General features: G+C 40.2%; 4 protein-coding genes across 4 annotated transcripts in view; all 4 read right to left on the bottom strand.

Moving 5' to 3' along the window:
• The window catches only part of arr (low-density lipoprotein receptor-related protein 6), a 23622-nt gene extending 15966 nt beyond the window's left edge, over window positions 1–7656 (bottom strand). The window contains exon 1 of the mRNA XM_065481453.1: window positions 7458–7656. Coding sequence (XP_065337525.1) covers window positions 7458–7512 — 55 coding nt within the window. The 5' untranslated portion in view covers window positions 7513–7656. The remainder of the gene's footprint in view (window positions 1–7457) is intronic.
• A 743-nt stretch (window positions 7657–8399) lies between these two features.
• LOC135937995 (small ribosomal subunit protein eS10-like) lies at window positions 8400–10393 on the bottom strand. Its single transcript, XM_065481461.1, has 5 exons — window positions 10255–10393; window positions 9915–10059; window positions 9745–9858; window positions 8585–8758; window positions 8400–8510 (listed from the first exon to the last, which is right to left on the bottom strand). Exons 2-5 carry the CDS (start codon window positions 10056–10058, stop codon window positions 8469–8471), a joined length of 474 nt encoding a protein of 157 aa, XP_065337533.1. The 5' UTR covers window position 10059; window positions 10255–10393; the 3' UTR covers window positions 8400–8468.
• A 628-nt stretch (window positions 10394–11021) lies between these two features.
• On the bottom strand, window positions 11022–13113 carry LOC135937170 (small ribosomal subunit protein eS10-like). Its single transcript, XM_065480261.1, has 5 exons — window positions 12956–13113; window positions 12616–12760; window positions 12446–12559; window positions 11288–11461; window positions 11022–11211 (listed from the first exon to the last, which is right to left on the bottom strand). Exons 2-5 carry the CDS (start codon window positions 12757–12759, stop codon window positions 11170–11172), a joined length of 474 nt encoding a protein of 157 aa, XP_065336333.1. The 5' UTR covers window position 12760; window positions 12956–13113; the 3' UTR covers window positions 11022–11169.
• Window positions 13114–17749: 4636 nt separating this feature from the next.
• LOC135937149 (small ribosomal subunit protein eS10-like) lies at window positions 17750–19832 on the bottom strand. The gene is made up of 5 exons (XM_065480238.1): window positions 19684–19832; window positions 19344–19488; window positions 19174–19287; window positions 18016–18189; window positions 17750–17939 (listed from the first exon to the last, which is right to left on the bottom strand). Exons 2-5 carry the CDS (start codon window positions 19485–19487, stop codon window positions 17898–17900), a joined length of 474 nt encoding a protein of 157 aa, XP_065336310.1. The 5' UTR covers window position 19488; window positions 19684–19832; the 3' UTR covers window positions 17750–17897.

The raw sequence follows: 19832 nt of genomic DNA on the forward strand, positions 1-19832 counted from the left end.
CTTAAATTAATCCGCGCAGAGCTTAGCCATTCGAAAATTTTTCTAAAAGAAATACAGTAGAGGTCTCATTGTCAGCCGCGAGATTTAAGGCGGCGGCTGGTGGGACCAGCTTAGCCGAATTTTTTATCCGCGGCTGACAATATTTTAAACGTGAAGTTTGATAGTGCTTAAAGGGCTCAAAGGGTCGGAAGATATTTTTCGCTCCTGCAATTTTTAATTTTTGACTGTTTTTAACGGTGGTTGGCGTGGCTGGCGCAGCTTACAATTAGCCACAATCACGGCGGCTGCCTTCGTGAACCAAAATTTGCCGGCTGGCGCGGCGCAGCGGTGCTGACTGAGACCTCTATTAATGAGTAGAAAAGAGTCTAAAAACTGATAATAATAGGCTCAAAAATCCCCACATGCTTTTGCTGACTGCGAGTAAAAGGAACAAACAATATTATTTATTTTATATGATGCTAAAGCCTCGTGTTTGTGCATGGTACGAGTGCAGACAATTTTTTTGAAGCATTATCTTAACTGCGCTGTCGGGCAACATCATGAAGGGGGTTTTAACAAGGTGTTAAGCCTTGAACTGCATCAATCTGCGAGCAATCGGCAGGTCCGCTCGCTAAATACAGCAAGCACAAATGCAATTTTATCTTTCCGACGCGGCCGAGTGGCGTTGAGTAACAATATTACTCTTTATGTACTCTCCGCTTGCAATAAATCGATAGGATAAAAAATTGGCGCGGTCTATGAAATTGCGTTGCTTTGATGTTCGCCGCCGAAAAGGCCAGGGAGAAGCTGGTTGAGAGAAAAGCGGCTCCCAAAGTTGCTGCCGCCGCCGCAGCCGCCGCGTGCGTTCAAACGCTGCCTGTTTACCATAGAGGCAGGCGGGATTTTATTTGATCTCCGCGCTTGTTTGAAGTTTGTTTGTTAATTCTCATTTGGCGGCACGTCTGCCGCTTCTCCACTTCTCAATGAATATTTGTTCACTTTTTACTTCTTTTCCCCAGCGACAACAATCGGCCGCTAAACAAATTTTTGCACAGCAGGAATAACACAAGCCAAGTGCAGATGGTGCTCATCAAGGCAAAATCACGCAGTCCCATTTTCAGCCTATATATAGCCATTGGCTGGAGAGAAGCAGTTTCCACGCATGAAGGCTACGTTATTTGCGATGAATCGTTTTTAGCAAAGCCCGGAATGCCGAGTTGAAACAACAGCAAAATGTGCAAAACACCCAACTATTCCAACAAATGGTTAAAATTGCGTTTAATGGAATTTAATGATTGCCTAGGTTTCTTTCCATTCTTCGCAAAGACTTGAACGCCGGTTCATTACCTCCAGTAACAACAGTTTCATTTCAAATCCTAGAAATTAAAGCCGAGGTCTTGCAATTCAAGAGGTTTTTGCCGGGCAGGAAATGAAAGAGTACCTCATCTTCCACGCGTATTTCTGGGACTAGCTCGCCATTTTTGATACGGCAGAGAGCAGAGAATGAGGAAGGTGCAGGGATTGGAAATCATTATTCAGCGTCGCTCCGTGAAGGAAAGGAGGCAGGGTGGGAGGGAGCTCAAAGGAGCCGCCGACTAACTATTTCTCTCTTTTGAACCAGCATCCCTGAATAATTCTCACCGTGTATGAGGCTCGTTAGTGATTGAAGACACTGCGGGCAGGCCCGTCATTTAAATACCAAATGAAACGGCGTCTAGCCCTGGACCTCGTTGGGTTATTATTACGCCGTGCAAAAAAAGCATCTGGCAGCGCGAATATTCTCTCTCCTCTTCGCACTTGTCCGACGTTAAGCAGCGCATTTGAGCAGATAAGGAACACGTTCAAAGAAGTTTAATTTATGATAAGTTGCATGATGCTATTAATCGTTAGTTTTATTGTTGCGTTCAACGTTACAATTTGATCTCATTCATCTGTACCAAAGGGGTAACAGCCTGCAATTATTAAAAAGGTTGTTCATTTTTATCTACCACGTCGATAATTGCACCAGGAAATTCTTATTGGTAGTTGAACTTTTATCAAGATAGCATTTCAATTTGAAGAATTTTCCTGAGCGGGTTTTTTAATCTCTCGACTAAGCCCTTGCAATTCGAATCCAAAGGGACAGTGATTGGACGCAAGTGCAAATCACAATAGCTGCGAAATGAGCTGCGGCGGCAGACCTGACTCACTCGCCGCCGCCGCCGGCACAAAAGCCTCCATCCATTGTGTTTATTATTCTTATTTGCAATATGATGTATGCACGGACCATGCAGAGAAGCAAAATAAAAATAAAAGTACTTGCGCGATGCTATCAGCACCAAACAGTCAAAAGTGAAAATGATTTATTATTTATCAGCGCCTTCAGCGGCACACGTAACCGCATCAAATCCGCGGTAACGTTTTTTAAGTGGATGTAATTTAGCACGCACTTGGCTAACAATCGAGGCATCATTAAATACTCTGCCATCCTCTGGGATTAAAAAAAAACTTTTTCACTGATTTATTGAGGAATGTTTTGGTGAAGAAAGAAATCTGTTTGACATGATAGAAATCTTGTCATAGTGGTAGTTACTTCTCAAGTGTTGACAGCTTTGTGCTTTGTACTTGAAAGCCCTGATGCAATCATCTTTCGACTATCTGGGATGAAAATTTCCCAAAATAACTAAAATGATTTGATAGATTAAGTGAAGTAACCTGGGATATAAAATAAATTAAAATGAAAAATCGATAATTTACAAGTAAACTCGAACGAGTTACCCAATTTTTTTCAGTTCTCTTATAATTATTATTAGTTTTGTAGTTCAATAGTAACAAAAACTGATGGCTAAAATGCGCACGTTTCTTTCCCAGCCTGGACCACAAGGTGATCTCTCCTGGAGATTCTTGGAGTCTGTTGCTCGGCATTAACCGCATTAACAAGGAGAGGAGATACTATCAGCAGCCGCAGCGCGAGTCATGTATTTTCAACAAAAGAGGCGTGTCGTATTCTTGGCAACGCTGAGAGAAAAATAATAATAAGCAGCGCGAGATTGGCTGGATGGCAGAGGCAGCGTCTAATCACCCACCATGGCATGGTACCATGAAAGTGAGAAAAGCGACCTGACGGGAAAAACAAGAATAAATATAACGCCCTGCCACTTTCCGCATGCGCTTCACGGGGAACAAGTATACTTTTTTTACCCCATCTGCAGCAGGGTGCTCTGGCACGAGTCAGGCGAGCAGTAGGCGCCTAAGAGACTAACCTGAGCTTAGCCTCGCCTCATTATCGACCTGATTTACAGCCAAGTCTTGTTTGCCCACCTCGTTTCTGTAGCTGCTCACTTTGTTTAAGTTGTGCCAATTATCTCCAACGAAGCGGAGTCATTATAATGACGAAAAAATTGCTATATTGAACTATCTTTTGGTGCCAAAGTATTTAATAAGTGCATTCACTAGATTGAAAACTATCCTACTTCTAATTTATATTTAAAAGACTAATGCCATATTTTTTTAATAAACCCCTTTTATTGTGTACTTATATTTCGTTTCAGCATTGTGATTGCTGTCATGTTATTTTTCATTTTGAAATCACTTCCATCAAAAATGCCAAGAGGGATTTGTTAGGTTCGTTAGAAAACCTCTATTACCAAACCAAATCCCTAGATATTTAGCTTCAAAGGGCTAAAAATAGATTATCATCGTCAGTTAGTTCATATTTTCTACTGGAAGAGCCGAAGAGGGACTTACCAGGAAGTAGGATTATTAAAGAATTGTGTACACATTCGAAATTCTTGCATCATTTTTTTTTATTTCTAGCCCTATTTTCTACAATCCTGCGAAACAGTTATCTGACCATCATTGTGAAATGAAATACGTTAATTGAAGGTTGGCACTTTTCGCACCAAATTTAGATGCGAATAGTTATATCCCTAAATTTAAAGAAGGGTAAAGCAAATTATTATAATAAAAATGGCTTCATCCTCGAGCGTCGACATTTTAACTTAAATAAAATATTTCTTTGCAATGTAAATCATATTTTTTTGGTTCAACCCCAAATGAAGAAGAACGGTCCCCTACATTTTTGGGTGCCTGTTTGTAGTGTCACAAAGCATATAATATATTTATTATTTATCTGTTTATTTGGATTTGTGAAACCAGCTGTGGCACGCTGTGAAAGGCTTATTGTATTGTTGTTTACTCTCACAATTTTGTCAGTATAACGTACAGTCATTTTCTGTCAGAGTCAAAAAATTATAAAAGCATGGTGAGAAAAGGCAATAATCCTGGAAAACAACTTAAGAAACCCCTGTCCAGGAGGACAGAGCTGGAGCGGGCCCAGATAAATAATATTATATTGATTAAATTGAATATTTTTATTTTTGAGAATAAATTTTGTACTTGTGTATTCAAAATATATGTATAATTTTAAATTTTGTCTCATGAACTGATCAAGTTTATAGCGTATTATTGATTTGATTGTTGTATTATTTGTTTTGTATTATTTCATTGTTGCCGTGTAAGAATTGCAAATCGTCATTGTTGTTTTCTAATTGTTAACGCGAATATTCAAATTGTATCATTCTTCATCTGGCAATTCAGTGTAACGGACGTTTAATAATTCGCGGACCCAAGAATTAGGGGTAAGTGCCGTTAACGATAAAAATATTAATGTAATTGTAATTGATTGAATTGTATTACAGACCTGTTGTCTTGTGTTAAAAAGAAGAATTATTATTTGGTCAACTCTTAAAGAGGAATGATACTGGAAAAGCCTGGAAAATGCTTGTTGCCAATGCATAAACTCGTCCCTAAGGATTCAGTTAAAGCCTAAATTGACCTAAGGAGCGCTGTAATTTTTTGAGAAAATTGGCTTGAAAGCTACCGTGCTTTTCAAATGGCAATGGCTGTCTCCTTACTTGAAATCCGATTTTATTTCAAAACCAAGAGTTTCCCCAATAAGTGGCATACACCGTTGGACAGATCTCGACGAGAGGAATCGGAATATGTCAAGAAAATATGTTCGAGCACTGTAAATTTTGGAGAAAATTGGCGAAATTTGAATTTTTATTGTAGGAAGGTCATTTTTTTATTATTGCAAATTGTTGAATAAATTGTTTTTCGGTCAATTGTTTAAGGCATCCAACAATTTAAATAATTTTCAATTGTTGCCAGGCCCGGACTGGCACCAAATTTTTTACCGGGGACTGTTGATTTTCGCGGCCCACCGAGCCACCGCAGCCCACTACCCCCCCCCCCCGACCTTTTATAATTTTCCATTTAAATGAAAGGTAGTTTCCTGCGCGGTGCAGTGGTAAAAACTTTTTTTCCAATTTTTTACCATTTTCTTGCAGGCCATATTTGCACCTCAGTTTTCAATAATTTTCTAATTATTTGCTCATGACCTCGACTTCAAAATTTTTTAAAGAACCATTTGGAGAAATTGAGGCAGCAAATGGCAATTTAAAAGAAAAAAATGTGTACAGTAGAGGAAATTTTGACCACTTCCGAACGAAAATCTTAGATTTTCATAAGGTGAAAATGGAATAAATTCATTTCTTGAATTTCTTGCGCAAGAAATGTGCAAAATTGAGTGGTAGAAACCGTTAAAAAGCAGTGGTGAACAAAATCGAGTGGTATTATTAAAGCAAATACAACCCTGATAGCGAGCTGTTTGTTTTTCCGCGTTTCTACAGAAATAATGTCCTGCTCAGCCACTTGTCGGGAGAGGAAGCTCATGAATTAGGACTACAACCAGTAGCCGAAACTAGTTGAGCAGGATATTTCTGTAGAAATACAGAAAAATATAAAGCTCGCGCTATTCTTCGAGGAAGCTGCCATTCATGTCGACTGATTTTTTACTTGTACGGATTATTTAGTTGTGCAGTAAAAATACATATATATATATATATATCATCTGAAATGGATGGAGTGACATCAAATACATCAATAATCGACCTATTCTGGCCCAATTATTTTGGAAAACAGGGAAAACTTGACAGTTGAATAAGGTTGCGTTGCTAAAATCTGTGTGTTCCTCAAAATTCACTCTTGTATGAGGTTCAGAGCAATAAATAAATATTTTTTCAGATTAATATTACCTTTTTTCCCTTTTGAACAAATCAGCTTGACATTAATTTTTTCTTGAAATTTTTTTACATATTTGACTTCTAAATAAAAATAGAAACGTATGCTAGAGCACTCACATCAGCCAGCCTCGCCAAATTTTGATTAGCCGCTTTGGTTTTAGCTCGCCAGGCACGCCTGCCGCCGGTCAATAGTTCGAAAATGGAAAAAAGAAGTTTTAGCTCCTTCGGCCGTTTGTTGGCCTATTCTCATCCAAATCTAATAAAAACGCAGCCCAAATAATGCATTCAATAGTTTCCGCGCTAGTATGAAACACGCAAAGCGAATTTTTCAATCTCGAAGAGGGGGCCGCCGAGTCCTTGTACATACCTGATCAAGCTCTCGATTTAATTTTTATTCCTGTGTAAGACAGAAAAATCAAGGATATGATAGTTTTTCCCGTTTGATCACTCCCCAATAAAAATATGATAACATGAATTTAACGAGGAGCGGGCCCAACGACCAAAGCGGTGGCCCGGTGGGCGCAACGAAAATGAAAATTTTTTCGATTTTTTATTTTCAAGATTTTTCCTTTGATTTTGAAAATGTTTTAGCCACAACAAAGAATTGAACTTATGTTGCCGCCAGCTCCAGCACGGAAAAACCACAAAAAATGGGCTGCGACAGCCACAAACGCGGGCTGCTTGACAGTCTTGGAAATATTGGGCGGTCCGGGCGGCCCACTTGGGCCGCGGCCCACCGGGGTTTCGCCCGGTGCGCCCGATTACCAGTCCGGGCCTGATTGTTGCCCAGTATCATTCCACTTTAAAAAATATACTAAAATCAAATAGGATAAATTCTTGTTATTCTTTTACCTCTCAACTAGCCTTGAACGATTACGGGAAAAAATATTGTTGATGCGTTTGTTTTGATAAAATTAGATAAAAAGATATTTCGCACAACATACACCCAGAGCAATAAGTCGAGAGTAGTAAAATTGTTGTCATTGATATTATGGCTTTGCCATACACGACGGACGACTCACAACAACTCTAAGATTTTTTTAAAAGCAAAGAACGCCGGTTGATAGTTTCATTGCATTCTTTTAAGTAGTGATGATAAAATAATGAGCTCGATTAATCTCGAATTAAGCGCATGACTAATCTTTGTCGCGCAAATCGATGCAACACGTTCGTAAATCTGGCGCTAATTGTAAGTCAGACTCAGACTGCCAAACACCGGCATAGGGCATGGGAGTCGCGTGTCACACTCGTGCCGAACCGTCGGCCTAACATCGGCGTGGTTGGGCTGGCAGCGAGCCGAAGGGGCTGACGAAGGCACAATCGTGGTGCTCGAGACCCAACCGGCGCAAGTAAAGCCGGAAGAGGGTGAGAAATGAAAATAAATACATACATATAAACCTTGAGGAAACTCACCTTGGGTAAACGCTAGCAAACAGCTTAAGATGGCCAGCTGAAGCGTAATTAACATCCTAAATCAGTGTAGACTCTCGCAGTCGCATTACTCGTTGATTTCAATGCATTTAAGCATCAGGACGGGTCTTGGTCTGCCGATATCCGCGCTGTTTGCAAGTAAAATCACTGTGCACAAAGCGCCATTGCATGAGGTTCGAGAGGAACTAATGGTAATTTGGCATCTGGTTGGTAACCTCCCTCCAGCTAGCACACACACTCGAATTCCTTCCCACTCTTCCACGCTTCTTGTCCTATTCAATTCACAATCGCCCGCCCCCACTACCTTGTTATGCAGCATGCAAGAGCAAGACGCATGAGCATGGTCCAAAATCCAAGCTGGCAGGGCTGCCACTCTCCGGGTTTGGGACTGAAAATTTAACACGGGGAGTATAGGGATCCCTGGGTTTTCGAGTCCAAAATCTCCGGGTTTTAGCTTTGGAAGTCTGGCACCCCTACAAGCTGGACCAGCAGGCGACATATTATAAGGTGTATAACGAAAATAAGAAGTTAGCGCTATCTGTGCGAAATTTTGGTATTAACACGTGATACACACTTTAAAGGAATTCTGGTGTATCACAGAATATGTTTTCTCAGCAGTTACAAAATAATCAGTTTAAGGTTATTGGTAGCAATCCACCAATATCAAAGACCTTGCAAAGGTGACATCACAATATTAAAAACTATATTTTGTGGTGTCGCAGCGGCATCCACAGCATGACAATAAAAAAGCCCTTAAGCCATTGCTATTGTCACATAGGATCAAGCAGCAGGGCCTTTTGTGGAATAGTTTGGAAGCAGAGAGTAATCCCTTCTCTTGCTTGACAGGCTTCTTCTCAGGGTGAGACTTGCTCTACCTTCGAAGGTTAAAAAGCAAGTAGGTTTGTAGTGGTCAATTAAGTGTGATTTTTTTTTATTTGTTTCCTTTATTAACGAAACATTTTTTATTTTTAAGAAATACATACAAGTAATGGATTACTGTGGGGGAGGAGCACCTCGTCCACGTCCAAATCCGCGCTGAAAAGATAAATGACAGTCAGCATCCCATAATTTAATGATAAATTTTTTAAGTGCATCTGATAGACACTTACGAAATCGATCTCGGCAGCTCCAGCGCCAACTTCGGCCTTCTTGTCGGGAGCGCCAGGTCCCTTTCTGTAAGCCGCTCGATCTTCCGTCATTTTAGAAGAATCCGACTTGGGTGCTGAGGGACGTGGCCTTGCAGCCTCTGTCCTTGTCTGCCTCTTTAAAGTGGCAGGAACAATCTAAAATACAAAACGATATTAAATAGTTGCAGTACATTTCATGCATGGGCGATTTTTCTGTGATTGCTATTTGAATGAATCAAACAATTATCACAGAAAAAAATTAGCGGTCAAATGCATCCCATGATTTTTACTTTGTTCTAGCTAAATGTTTCAATGAACTTTAAATTTTAACAATCAGATGTTTGCCATTCGAAAACAATCAAAATTAAATGAACGATTTCTAGTGTTAAAAAAAACTCTATGTCTCAGCCTCATGATCTGGAGGTGCCGGTGGTAATTTTTCCTGACAAGTGAAAAATTGTTTACAAGGCACAGATGGCCAGATAAGAAGGAGACTCGTGGTATCCAGGGGGTTTAACCTATGAATTGCAGCTGAAGCAGCTTGAACTGTAACTGACCCAAAATCAGCTGTGGGGTTGATGGGACTGTACTAATTTTTACATTTATTCAAAATTCTTGATAATGGCAAAATATGATCATTAAAAGCACGAATCTTTTGTGAATTTTCAACTAACATAGCCTGTGGTCACGTTGGCAAAAATCTTATAATTTTTTGGAACAGAATTTTAAATTTTAAATTAAGTTGCAAATTATTGAGACAGTTAACAAAATCCGCTTTTCGGCCGCGAGGCGAGATTATCAAAATTGAAAAACTTTTTAAGTCCCACTTTTCAGCAGTTAAAAAAGGTCCGCAAAAATCAAAAATTTTTGCGAAAATAAACCCATTACATCAAAAAGCAAATTAAATAATTAATATATGTACTTATGAATTGTGTTAAATTAAAAACTACCCCGAATGGAATTGAAGACGTGTGTGCTAATCACAGAACAAAGTACATAATCTCACGTTTCCATTCCCTGTTATTTCACTTTCGATTCATAACTTTAAACTCTCCTGCATGGTTAATTCCTCAAATAAATATTTATAATAGACTCGAAAGCAAACAGAATTTAAATTATGTATGCCGTGTTTATTCACACACCTCTGGGGGAAGGTGGAGGAAAGTCCTAAGGTAGTTGATGCCCTCGTTGTTGAGGTACCAATAGTAGTGCCTCCAGGCGAACTGTTCATTTACCAACCCTCGGCTCTTCAACGACTGAAAGATGCAAATAGTAAAACTACTGAAATAAATCAAAAACTTGAAAATTGTACCTGCATGGCCTTGATAACATGGAGATTGCTAATGGCCTCCAGTTCGGGGTGCTTCGGTGCGTGGAAATCCTTCTTGGCCACCATCACACCTTCCTTGAAAAGGTACTCATAGATGGCCAAACGATCCTTCTTGGACATCAGCATCCTGAAATCAATTCAAAAGAGACCGTGCTTAGATGTGACCGAGACCCGAGATGTACATGTGGATCGAACGTAAACATCAGTCAGCGACAACAATTTTCGGCCCGGTTTTCTCGGACAAGGAAAATAAAAAAATAGTAATTAATGTTCCAGGGCTTAGGTACGGGTCTTAAACTATTAAAATATTAGGTCGAATTACTTGGATAGCTTTAGATGTCTACACCATAGAAGGATGAAAATCTGAAAATCAAATGTGCGGCATATGCGCTTGCTACTCGGGCAAATGCAACTGATCAAAGGACAAAGGAGGCGTGGTTATTAAGTCCGTGTCAGTCGCATTGATAACGCAGCCATGTTGGAAGTTTAAATGAAAAACGCGGCAAACTTGGTGATGAAAAGTTACCGCATTTTCGCATTTCGCATGACATAATATTTGAGTAACATCCGTAAAAATAAGTATTCTGTGGCTGCGGCGATTGCCAGTATCTTCTTTCAATGAAATTCAAGTTTTAGGAATCTTAACGTTGCAAACAAATCTCAACAGTAAATTCCGTAAATTCAAGAAAAAATAATTCAACCCTTTGTCAGATGTTACGGGCAATTGCACCTACCAAAGCAAGTTGAGCATCTAGTCCTGTTCATTATTTTTTTCAAGTTGGATTTTTATGTACCGAGAGTGAATTCAGTAGTATAAATTTTATTATTTAAGGTCTCATAGGATTGTGAGTTTAAGATAAATTTCGTAATTTTATCCAGGCAAATAAAGTTTAAAGTTTTTAAGCTTGAAAAAATGGAATTCGTTGCATATATAGGTATATTATTCTGCATTTATAGAATTATTCTGCTATTCAAAGAAGTTTCGTTCATTTATTCTTGTAGACCTATGCAGACCTATGATGATATTACACTTAGGTCGATTTTAACTTACATAATTATGGTTTAAAACTTAATGAAAAAGTTTGATCATAATTTAGAGCAACTTTATTTTCAACAGTCACAAAATCAATGTGAGTTCGGACAGTTAAATTAATTATTATGAACACAGTGTGATTTTTTTATTTGTTTCCTTTAATAATGAAACATTTTTTTTATAGAAATACGCATAAGTAATGGATTACTGTGGGGGAGGAGCACCTCGTCCACGTCCAAATCCGCGCTGCAAAAGAGAAATGACAGTCAGCATCCCATAATTTAATGATAATTTTATTTAAGTGCATCTGATAGACACTTACGAAATCGATCTCGGCAGCTCCAGCGCCAACTTCGGCCTTCTTGTCGGGAGCGCCAGGTCCCTTTCTGTAAGCCGCTCGATCTTCCGTCATTTTAGAAGAATCCGACTTGGGTGCTGAGGGGCGCGGCCTTGCAGCCTCTGTCCTAGTCTGCCTCTTCAAAGTGGCAGGAACAATCTAAAATACAAAACGATATTAAATAGTTGCAGTAAATTTCATGCATGGGCGATTTTTCTGTGATTGCTATTTGAATGAATCAAACAATTATCACAGAAAAAAAATTAGCAGTCAAATGCATCCCATGATTTTTACTTTGTTCTCGCTAAATGTTTCAATGAACTTTAAATTTTAACAATCAGATGTTTGCCATTCGAAAACAATCACAATTAAATGAACGATTTCTAGTGATATAAAAACTCTGTCTCAGCCTCATTATCTGGAGGTGCCGGTGGTTATTTTTCCTGGCAAGTGAAAAATTGTTTACAAGGCACAGATGGCCAGATAAGAAGGAGACTCGTGGTATCCAGGGGGTTTAACCTATGAATTGCAGCTGAAGCAGCTTGAACTGTAACTGACCCAAAATCAGCTGTGGGGTTGATGGGACTGTACTAATTTTTACATTTATTCAAAATTCTTGATAATGGTAAAATATGATCATTAAAAGCACGAATCTTTTGTGAATTTTCAACTAACATAGCCTGTGGTCACGTTGGCAAAAATCTTATAATTTTTTGGAACAGAATTTTAAATTTTAAATTAAGTTGCAAATTATTTAGACAGTTAACAAAATCCGCTTTTCGGCCGCGAGGCGAGATTATCAAAATTGAAAAACTTTTTAAGTCACACTTTTCAGCAGTTAAAAAAGGTCCGCAAAAATCAAAAATTTTTGCGAAAATAAACCCATTACATCAAAAAGCAAATTAAATAATTAATATATGTACTTATGAATTGTGTTAAATTAAAAACTACCCCGAATGGAATTGAAGACGTGTGTGCTAATCACAGAACAAAGTACATAATCTCACGTTTCCATTCCCTGTTATTTCACTTTCGATTCATAACTTTAAACTCTCCTGCATGGTTAATTCCTCAAATAAATATTTATAATAGACTCGAAAGCAAACAGAATTTAAATTATGTATGCCGTGTTTATTCACACACCTCTGGGGGAAGGTGGAGGAAAGTCCTAAGGTAGTTGATGCCCTCGTTGTTGAGGTACCAATAGTAGTGCCTCCAGGCGAACTGTTCATTTACCAACCCTCGGCTCTTCAACGACTGAAAGATGCAAATAGTAAAACTACTGAAATAAATCAAAAACTTGAAAATTGTACCTGCATGGCCTTGATAACATGGAGATTGCTAATGGCCTCCAGTTCGGGGTGCTTCGGTGCGTGGAAATCCTTCTTGGCCACCATCACACCTTCCTTGAAAAGGTACTCATAGATGGCCAAACGATCCTTCTTGGACATCAGCATCCTGAAATCAAGTCAAAAGAGACCGTGCTTAGATGTGACCGAGACCCGAGATGTACATGTGGGTCGAACGTAAACATCAGTGGGTGACAACAATTTTCGGTCCGGATTTCTCAGACAAGGAAAATAAAAAAATAGTAATTAATGTTCCAGGGCTTAGGTACGGGTCTTAAACTATTAAAATATTAGGTCGAATTACTTGGATAGCTTTAGATGTCTACACCATAGAAGGATGAAAATCTGAAAATCAAATGTGCGGCATATGCGCTTGCTACTCGGGCAAATGCAACTGATCAAAGGACAAAGGAGGCGTGGTTATTAAGTCCGTGTCAGTCGCATGGATAACGCAGCCATGTTGGAAGTTTAAATGAAAAACGCGGCAAACTTGGTGATGAAAAGTTACCGCATTTTCGCATTTCGCATGACATAATATAATGAGTAACATCCGTAAAAATAAGTATTCTGTGGCTGGAATGGAATGACTGGAAGTTTTAGTAATCTTAATGTTGGAAACATATCTCAACAGTAAATTCAAGAAAAAATAATTCGTCCTGGTCCTGGCAAAATTGCGTAACTTTCAACAACTAAACACGAATTTCCTTGTTGCGAGAAAGGGTCAACAATCAATTCGACCAAGAAAATTTGGGTGTTTGTTGAACGTTGCGCAATTTTGCCGGGACCAGGACGAATTCAACCCTTTGTCAGATGTTACGGGCAATTGGACCTACCAAAGCAAGTTGAGCATCTAGTTCACCTACGTAGAATATGGCAGGTGTGGACCTTGGTTGGGAGGGCGGAGGCGCGACTACCGCCAAAAGTTGCTGTACCGGGGGAAACCCGGGGAGCCCCGAGGGTTAAGCCCGCGAGCCCCTAGGAGCCCCGCGACCGACCCGCGTCCCTATGCTCGCGGGTAAAAAAATCGCCGAATCGGCGCCAAACTCGGTTTGTAGTTAGGCGGCGCCGCCAGAACGAGGGTCCGCAGGGCGAAACCGCCGCAGGCCCCGTAAGGCAATTTTTAAAAAAATTTAAACTTTTTGACCCATTTTTAGGGGTTATTCGCCCCCACGGGGGTTGCAGGGGGTGCAGGGTGGCTGAACCGGGGCGAATCCGACGCAGAATTTTGCGGCGAGTTCGGCGAACACCGGTTACGCCATCTAGCACGAACGGGGCCGGAGTTACGAATTTTTAAAGGCGAAACATCGCTTGTCGTGACACTCCAAAATGGTGTTTTTTTTTTGGGACTGGCGGTCCTGTATGGGACCGATTGCGGGTTTTTTGGTGTCAAAAATTCGGCCTCGACGCCGCCGGTCTGCTGACGCCGCGTTTTTCAAAATTTGACCATTTTTGAGTCCGCGGCGCCATTTTTGCCGAAAAAAGTCCAAATTTTCAAAAAAAATGCCGCCTAGCCACCTGAGCTAGGTATCGAGCAAAGTTTAATTTTTGGGAGTCAATTTGAAAATTAACTCATAAGTTTGATTTTTCAGGTAGTGGAAAATTCGGGTTTTTTCGACATGCCGCGCCTTTCGGCCGCCGACGCTAAAATACGGGGACCTAAATCAAAAATCATATCTATTAAAAAGTTGCTAAATTTAATCTCCTATATTTTGAGACCAATTGTGGCAAAATCGGAGCAAAATTCGAAAAAACCTATAGGTTTAAAGACGCAAAAACGTGGTTTTTCACTTTCTCCCATAAGAAATACATGGGAAACTGGATTTTTCGTAAACGAGTGCCCCGATTGTTTAGCCACCGTATCTGCCCGACGCAGGTGACCAACCTCGATGATCGACCCGATTTTCAGATTTTTCGGGCCCATAGAAAAATTAAAATTGCGGATTTACGGGTTTTTCGCTTCATTCCCGACAAAGCTGAGAGGTCAAGAACGGTTTTTAATTCGCAAAAATCGACCGCGCGTGCTACCTTTGACCGCGACCCCTCGTTGGACAGAGAATAACTTCTTCTTTTATAGGCGCTACCCTGACGACCTTTTTCAGGATCGCCCGACCTGAGTTACCTCCGGAGGCCGTTTTTTGAGGCAATTTTCGCACTTTCCGCCTCAATTGGCCGCACTTTGACTTGATTTTCGACCCCCGCCGCCTCCGACCTTCCTCAGGTCGATTTACCTGAGAATCGGATTTACGCGATTTTTTCGTTTCTTTCGCGACTTTTGTGATACTTTGACGGTGCGGAGCCGCACTTTCGATTTTTTTTTATTTTGCCATCCCGCGGGGCGAGAACTTCCGCAGTGTGCGGTTTGGCGCCGCACGAATCGCTTTTCGACAAAATTTCGCGAAGCGCGCGAAAAGCGGCTGTGTTTTTGGTCGTGGTGCGGAGGCGCACACTCGATTTCCGACGATTTTGCGCAGTGCGCGAGCGGCGGTGCGGTTCAACGCTTTCTGCGGCGGCGCTCGATCTTCCTTCGGACGATTTTGCGCGTTAGCGCCGAGGTGCCGCTGTACGTCGCGCTGCGGAGGCACTCGATCTGCCGTTGGACGATTTTGCGCGGCAGCGCAGAGGTGCAGTTTTACGCATTCTGCGGCGCCGCTCGACCTGCCTTTTGACGATTTTGCGCGGCGGCGCGAAGGTGCGGTTGTGCGCTTTCTGCGGCGGCGCGCTTTCTGCGGCGGCGCTCGATTTGCCGTTGGACGATTTTGCGCGGCGGCGCGACGAGGTGCGTCATTACGCTGTGCCGCGCAGGAGCGCTCGATTCGCCTTCCGGTGCGCGCACCCGACGTCTCGACGGTCCAGCGCCCGCAGGGCGGCGGGCGCGCGTGGACCGAAGGTCCGCGCACGCGCCAAGTCGGGAAGCCCGAAGGGCCGGACGGCGGCCGCGAAGCGGCCGTCGGCGCGCGCAGCGCCAAGTGGCGACGAGCCACTTGTCCTGTTCATTATATTTTTTCTATTTTTTCAAGTTAGATTTTTATGTACCGAGAGTGAATTCATTGATTGTTATTTAAGGTCTCATAGAAGTGTGAGTTAAAGATAAATTACGTAATTTTATCCAGGCAAATAAAGTTTAAAGTTTATAAGCTTGAAAAATTGGAATTCCGTTGCATATACCCGCACAGAAAATTATATTCCAAAAATATCCGGAATAATCTTGGGCTATTCGATTTTTATCCGAAAAGATTAATCCAAAAAATTAATCCAAGATTATTCCACGATTATTCCAGGTTAGCCACAGAATGTTTAAAGTTCACCCTTAAAATTAATCATCAGGAATATCCCTAGAATATTCCTGGCGGTGAAAATTTTATTAACCATGAATAAATATTCCAGGAACATTCTTTTGGATCATTGCAGGGTTAACCCAAAAAATTAATCTTATTAAATGTTCCAGAAATATTCTTTTGGATCATTCCAGGGTTAACCCAAAAAATTAACCTTATGAATATTCCAGGAATATTTCTTCAAGATGCCCACTAGAATAATTAACTACTTCCCCATATTTTTCGAGCGGTTCTTAATTATTTAAAATTAAATACACGCGCATTCCACATTTTTATAGATTATTCAAACTTGTACGCGCAAAAAAATTCTCGCAAATATTTATTTTTAATTGTTTGATGTTTTACTTAATTAAAATATTACAACCAAACAATTTTTTATTATTCAACTAAAATTCATGAAGCCCCAGAGTCAAAAATTGAAATTTTGCTATAAATTCATTTTAATAAACTTTGTTACTATCACTAAAGCCAAATAAATTTTCCTAATTAAATTTAACGACAAACGGGCAAATCTTTAAATACAGATCTGGTCATGACGAAGGACAAAAAAGGGTTAAAAGGGCGATTTTAGTCTGCGCGCGGTAGCGGCGGCTGCACAAGCATGCACGCGCTTGCATGGAATGCCTTCTGCCTGCCTGTGTTATGGAGCGGGGGAGGGGGCGACGGGCAGCAGGACAGACAGGCAAGAACAAGCAGGCGACTTCCACTTCCATAATTCCTGCTTCGCTCTCTTCTCTTTCTCTAGTCTAACGAAAGAGTCAAGCGAGTCGTTAACGGCCGTTCAAAGTTTAAGTTCAAAGTGTTTTAACGGACATCGGACATCGCTAGACGCCAAAAGTTAAGGACAATCGGACAGCCGGCGGTTCGGACGGATTGCCTGGATCGGCTGGACAAGGACGCGTCGGACGCTTATTTGCCAACGGCTGCCGCGATCCTCAGTTTTGATTTAGGCGTCAAGATAAACGATACCGGCGTGTTAGAAAATTTTGTACATGGAAAAATTTAAGTTTCTGCCGGACGTCATTGTCACATCTCGCCAGTTCTTATGAGAATCCAACATAAAAGTATTAGGGGAGTCTTGCAGGAACTGGCGAGTTGTGTAGCCCGGCGGAAACTGTATTTTTTCCATAATTTTTCATAATATGTATGTAATTGTTTGGATAAAAATAAATTATGCTATATTTTAAGTAATAAAGAATAAAGTTTTTGCTATTTAAATCAACAATCCTAAATAAAAGCAAAAAAATAAAAATAAAATAAATAATATTCCAGGGTTATTCTCTAGGAACAATCTAGGGTTAACTTAAAAAAATAATCCAGGGATAACTTATGTCACGCTTAAAGTTGTTCAAAGAATAATCGAAAGGTTAACCAAAATATTGTTCCAAGAATAACCCAGGGTTAATCCAAGAGGCAGAAAATAATTCTTCTCCAAGGATATTCCTGGGTTATTCCAGGAATATTTTTTCTGATTAACCAAAAAGGTTAACCTTGAACAAGAAAAAGCGTGACATTAGTTAACTTTGGGATATAAAAGTCATTCCTGGCGGTTAATCTTTGGTGAAGATGGTATAGCCCAGGGTTAACTTTGGAACATATTTTTCTGTGCGGGTATGGGTATATTATTCTGCATTTATAGAATTATTCTGCTATTCAAAGAAGTTTCGTTCATTTATTCTTGTGGACCTATGCAGACCTATGACGATATTACACTTACGTCGATTTTAACTTACATAATTATGGTTTAAAACTTAATGAAAAAGTTTGATCATAATTAAGAGCAACTTTATTTTCAACAGCCACAAAATCAATGTGAGTTCGGACAGTTAAATTTATTACAGTGCGATTTTTTTATTTGTTTCCTTTAATAATGAAACATTTTTTTTTATAGAAATACGCATAAGTAATGGATTACTGTGGGGGAGGAGCACCTCGTCCACGTCCAAATCCGCGCTGCAAAAGAGAAATGACAGTCAGCATCCCATAATTTAATGATAATTTTATTTAAGTGCATCTGATAGACACTTACGAAATCGATCTCGGCAGCTCCAGCGCCAACTTCGGCCTTCTTGTCGGGAGCGCCAGGTCCCTTTCTGTAAGCCGCTCGATCTTCCGTCATTTTAGAAGAATCCGACTTGGGTGCTGAGGGGCGCGGCCTTGCAGCCTCTGTCCTAGTCTGCCTCTTCAAAGTGGCAGGAACAATCTAAAATACAAAACGATATTAAATAGTTGCAGTAAATTTCATGCATGGGCGATTTTTCTGTGATTGCTATTTGAATGAATCAAACAATTATCACAGAAAAAAAATTAGCAGTCAAATGCATCCCATGATTTTTACTTTGTTCTCGCTAAATGTTTCAATGAACTTTAAATTTTAACAATCAGATGTTTGCCATTCGAAAACAATCACAATTAAATGAACGATTTCTAGTGATATAAAAACTCTGTCTCAGCCTCATTATCTGGAGGTGCCGGTGGTTATTTTTCCTGGCAAGTGAAAAATTGTTTACAAGGCACAGATGGCCAGATAAGAAGGAGACTCGTGGTATCCAGGGGGTTTAACCTATGAATTGCAGCTGAAGCAGCTTGAACTGTAACTGACCCAAAATCAGCTGTGGGGTTGATGGGACTGTACTAATTTTTACATTTATTCAAAATTCTTGATAATGGTAAAATATGATCATTAAAAGCACGAATCTTTTGTGAATTTTCAACTAACATAGCCTGTGGTCACGTTGGCAAAAATCTTATAATTTTTTGGAACAGAATTTTAAATTTTAAATTAAGTTGCAAATTATTTAGACAGTTAACAAAATCCGCTTTTCGGCCGCGAGGCGAGATTATCAAAATTGAAAAACTTTTTAAGTCACACTTTTCAGCAGTTAAAAAAGGTCCGCAAAAATCAAAAATTTTTGCGAAAATAAACCCATTACATCAAAAAGCAAATTAAATAATTAATATATGTACTTATGAATTGTGTTAAATTAAAAACTACCCCGAATGGAATTGAAGACGTGTGTGCTAATCACAGAACAAAGTACATAATCTCACGTTTCCATTCCCTGTTATTTCACTTTCGATTCATAACTTTAAACTCTCCTGCATGGTTAATTCCTCAAATAAATATTTATAATAGACTCGAAAGCAAACAGAATTTAAATTATGTATGCCGTGTTTATTCACACACCTCTGGGGGAAGGTGGAGGAAAGTCCTAAGGTAGTTGATGCCCTCGTTGTTGAGGTACCAATAGTAGTGCCTCCAGGCGAACTGTTCATTTACCAACCCTCGGCTCTTCAACGACTGAAAGATGCAAATAGTAAAACTACTGAAATAAATCAAAAACTTGAAAATTGTACCTGCATGGCCTTGATAACATGGAGATTGCTAATGGCCTCCAGTTCGGGGTGCTTCGGTGCGTGGAAATCCTTCTTGGCCACCATCACACCTTCCTTGAAAAGGTACTCATAGATGGCCAAACGATCCTTCTTGGACATCAGCATCCTGAAATCAAGTCAAAAGAGACCGTGCTTAGATGTGACCGAGACCCGAGATGTACATGTGGGTCGAACGTAAACATCAGTGGGTGACAACAATTTTCGGTCCGGATTTCTCAGACAAGGAAAATAAAAAAATAGTAATTAATGTTCCAGGGCTTAGGTACGGGTCTTAAACTATTAAAATATTAGGTCGAATTACTTGGATAGCTTTAGATGTCTACACCATAGAAGGATGAAAATCTGAAAATCAAATGTGCGGCATATGCGCTTGCTACTCGGGCAAATGCAACTGATCAAAGGACAAAGGAGGCGTGGTTATTAAGTCCGTGTCAGTCGCATGGATAACGC

The sequence above is a fragment of the Cloeon dipterum genome, chromosome 2 (assembly GCF_949628265.1).
Source record: "Cloeon dipterum chromosome 2, ieCloDipt1.1, whole genome shotgun sequence".
In the NCBI taxonomy this organism is placed as follows: Eukaryota; Metazoa; Arthropoda; class Insecta; order Ephemeroptera; family Baetidae; genus Cloeon; species Cloeon dipterum.

Coding starts and splice junctions, on each gene's coding strand:
- LOC135937995 (XM_065481461.1), bottom strand. CDS start 10,058: ATGCTGATGTCCAAGAAGGATCGTTTGGCCATCTATGAGTACCTTTTC. Junction 9,859..9,914: donor ATGTTATCAAGGCCATGCAG/GTACAATTTTCA, acceptor TGCATCTTTCAG/TCGTTGAAGAGCCGAGGGTT. Junction 8,759..9,744: donor TCCTCCACCTTCCCCCAGAG/GTGTGTGAATAA, acceptor TTTGTATTTTAG/ATTGTTCCTGCCACTTTAAA.
- LOC135937170 (XM_065480261.1), bottom strand. CDS start 12,759: ATGCTGATGTCCAAGAAGGATCGTTTGGCCATCTATGAGTACCTTTTC. Junction 12,560..12,615: donor ATGTTATCAAGGCCATGCAG/GTACAATTTTCA, acceptor TGCATCTTTCAG/TCGTTGAAGAGCCGAGGGTT. Junction 11,462..12,445: donor TCCTCCACCTTCCCCCAGAG/GTGTGTGAATAA, acceptor TTTGTATTTTAG/ATTGTTCCTGCCACTTTGAA.
- LOC135937149 (XM_065480238.1), bottom strand. CDS start 19,487: ATGCTGATGTCCAAGAAGGATCGTTTGGCCATCTATGAGTACCTTTTC. Junction 19,288..19,343: donor ATGTTATCAAGGCCATGCAG/GTACAATTTTCA, acceptor TGCATCTTTCAG/TCGTTGAAGAGCCGAGGGTT. Junction 17,940..18,015: donor GAGCTGCCGAGATCGATTTC/GTAAGTGTCTAT, acceptor TCTCTTTTGCAG/CGCGGATTTGGACGTGGACG.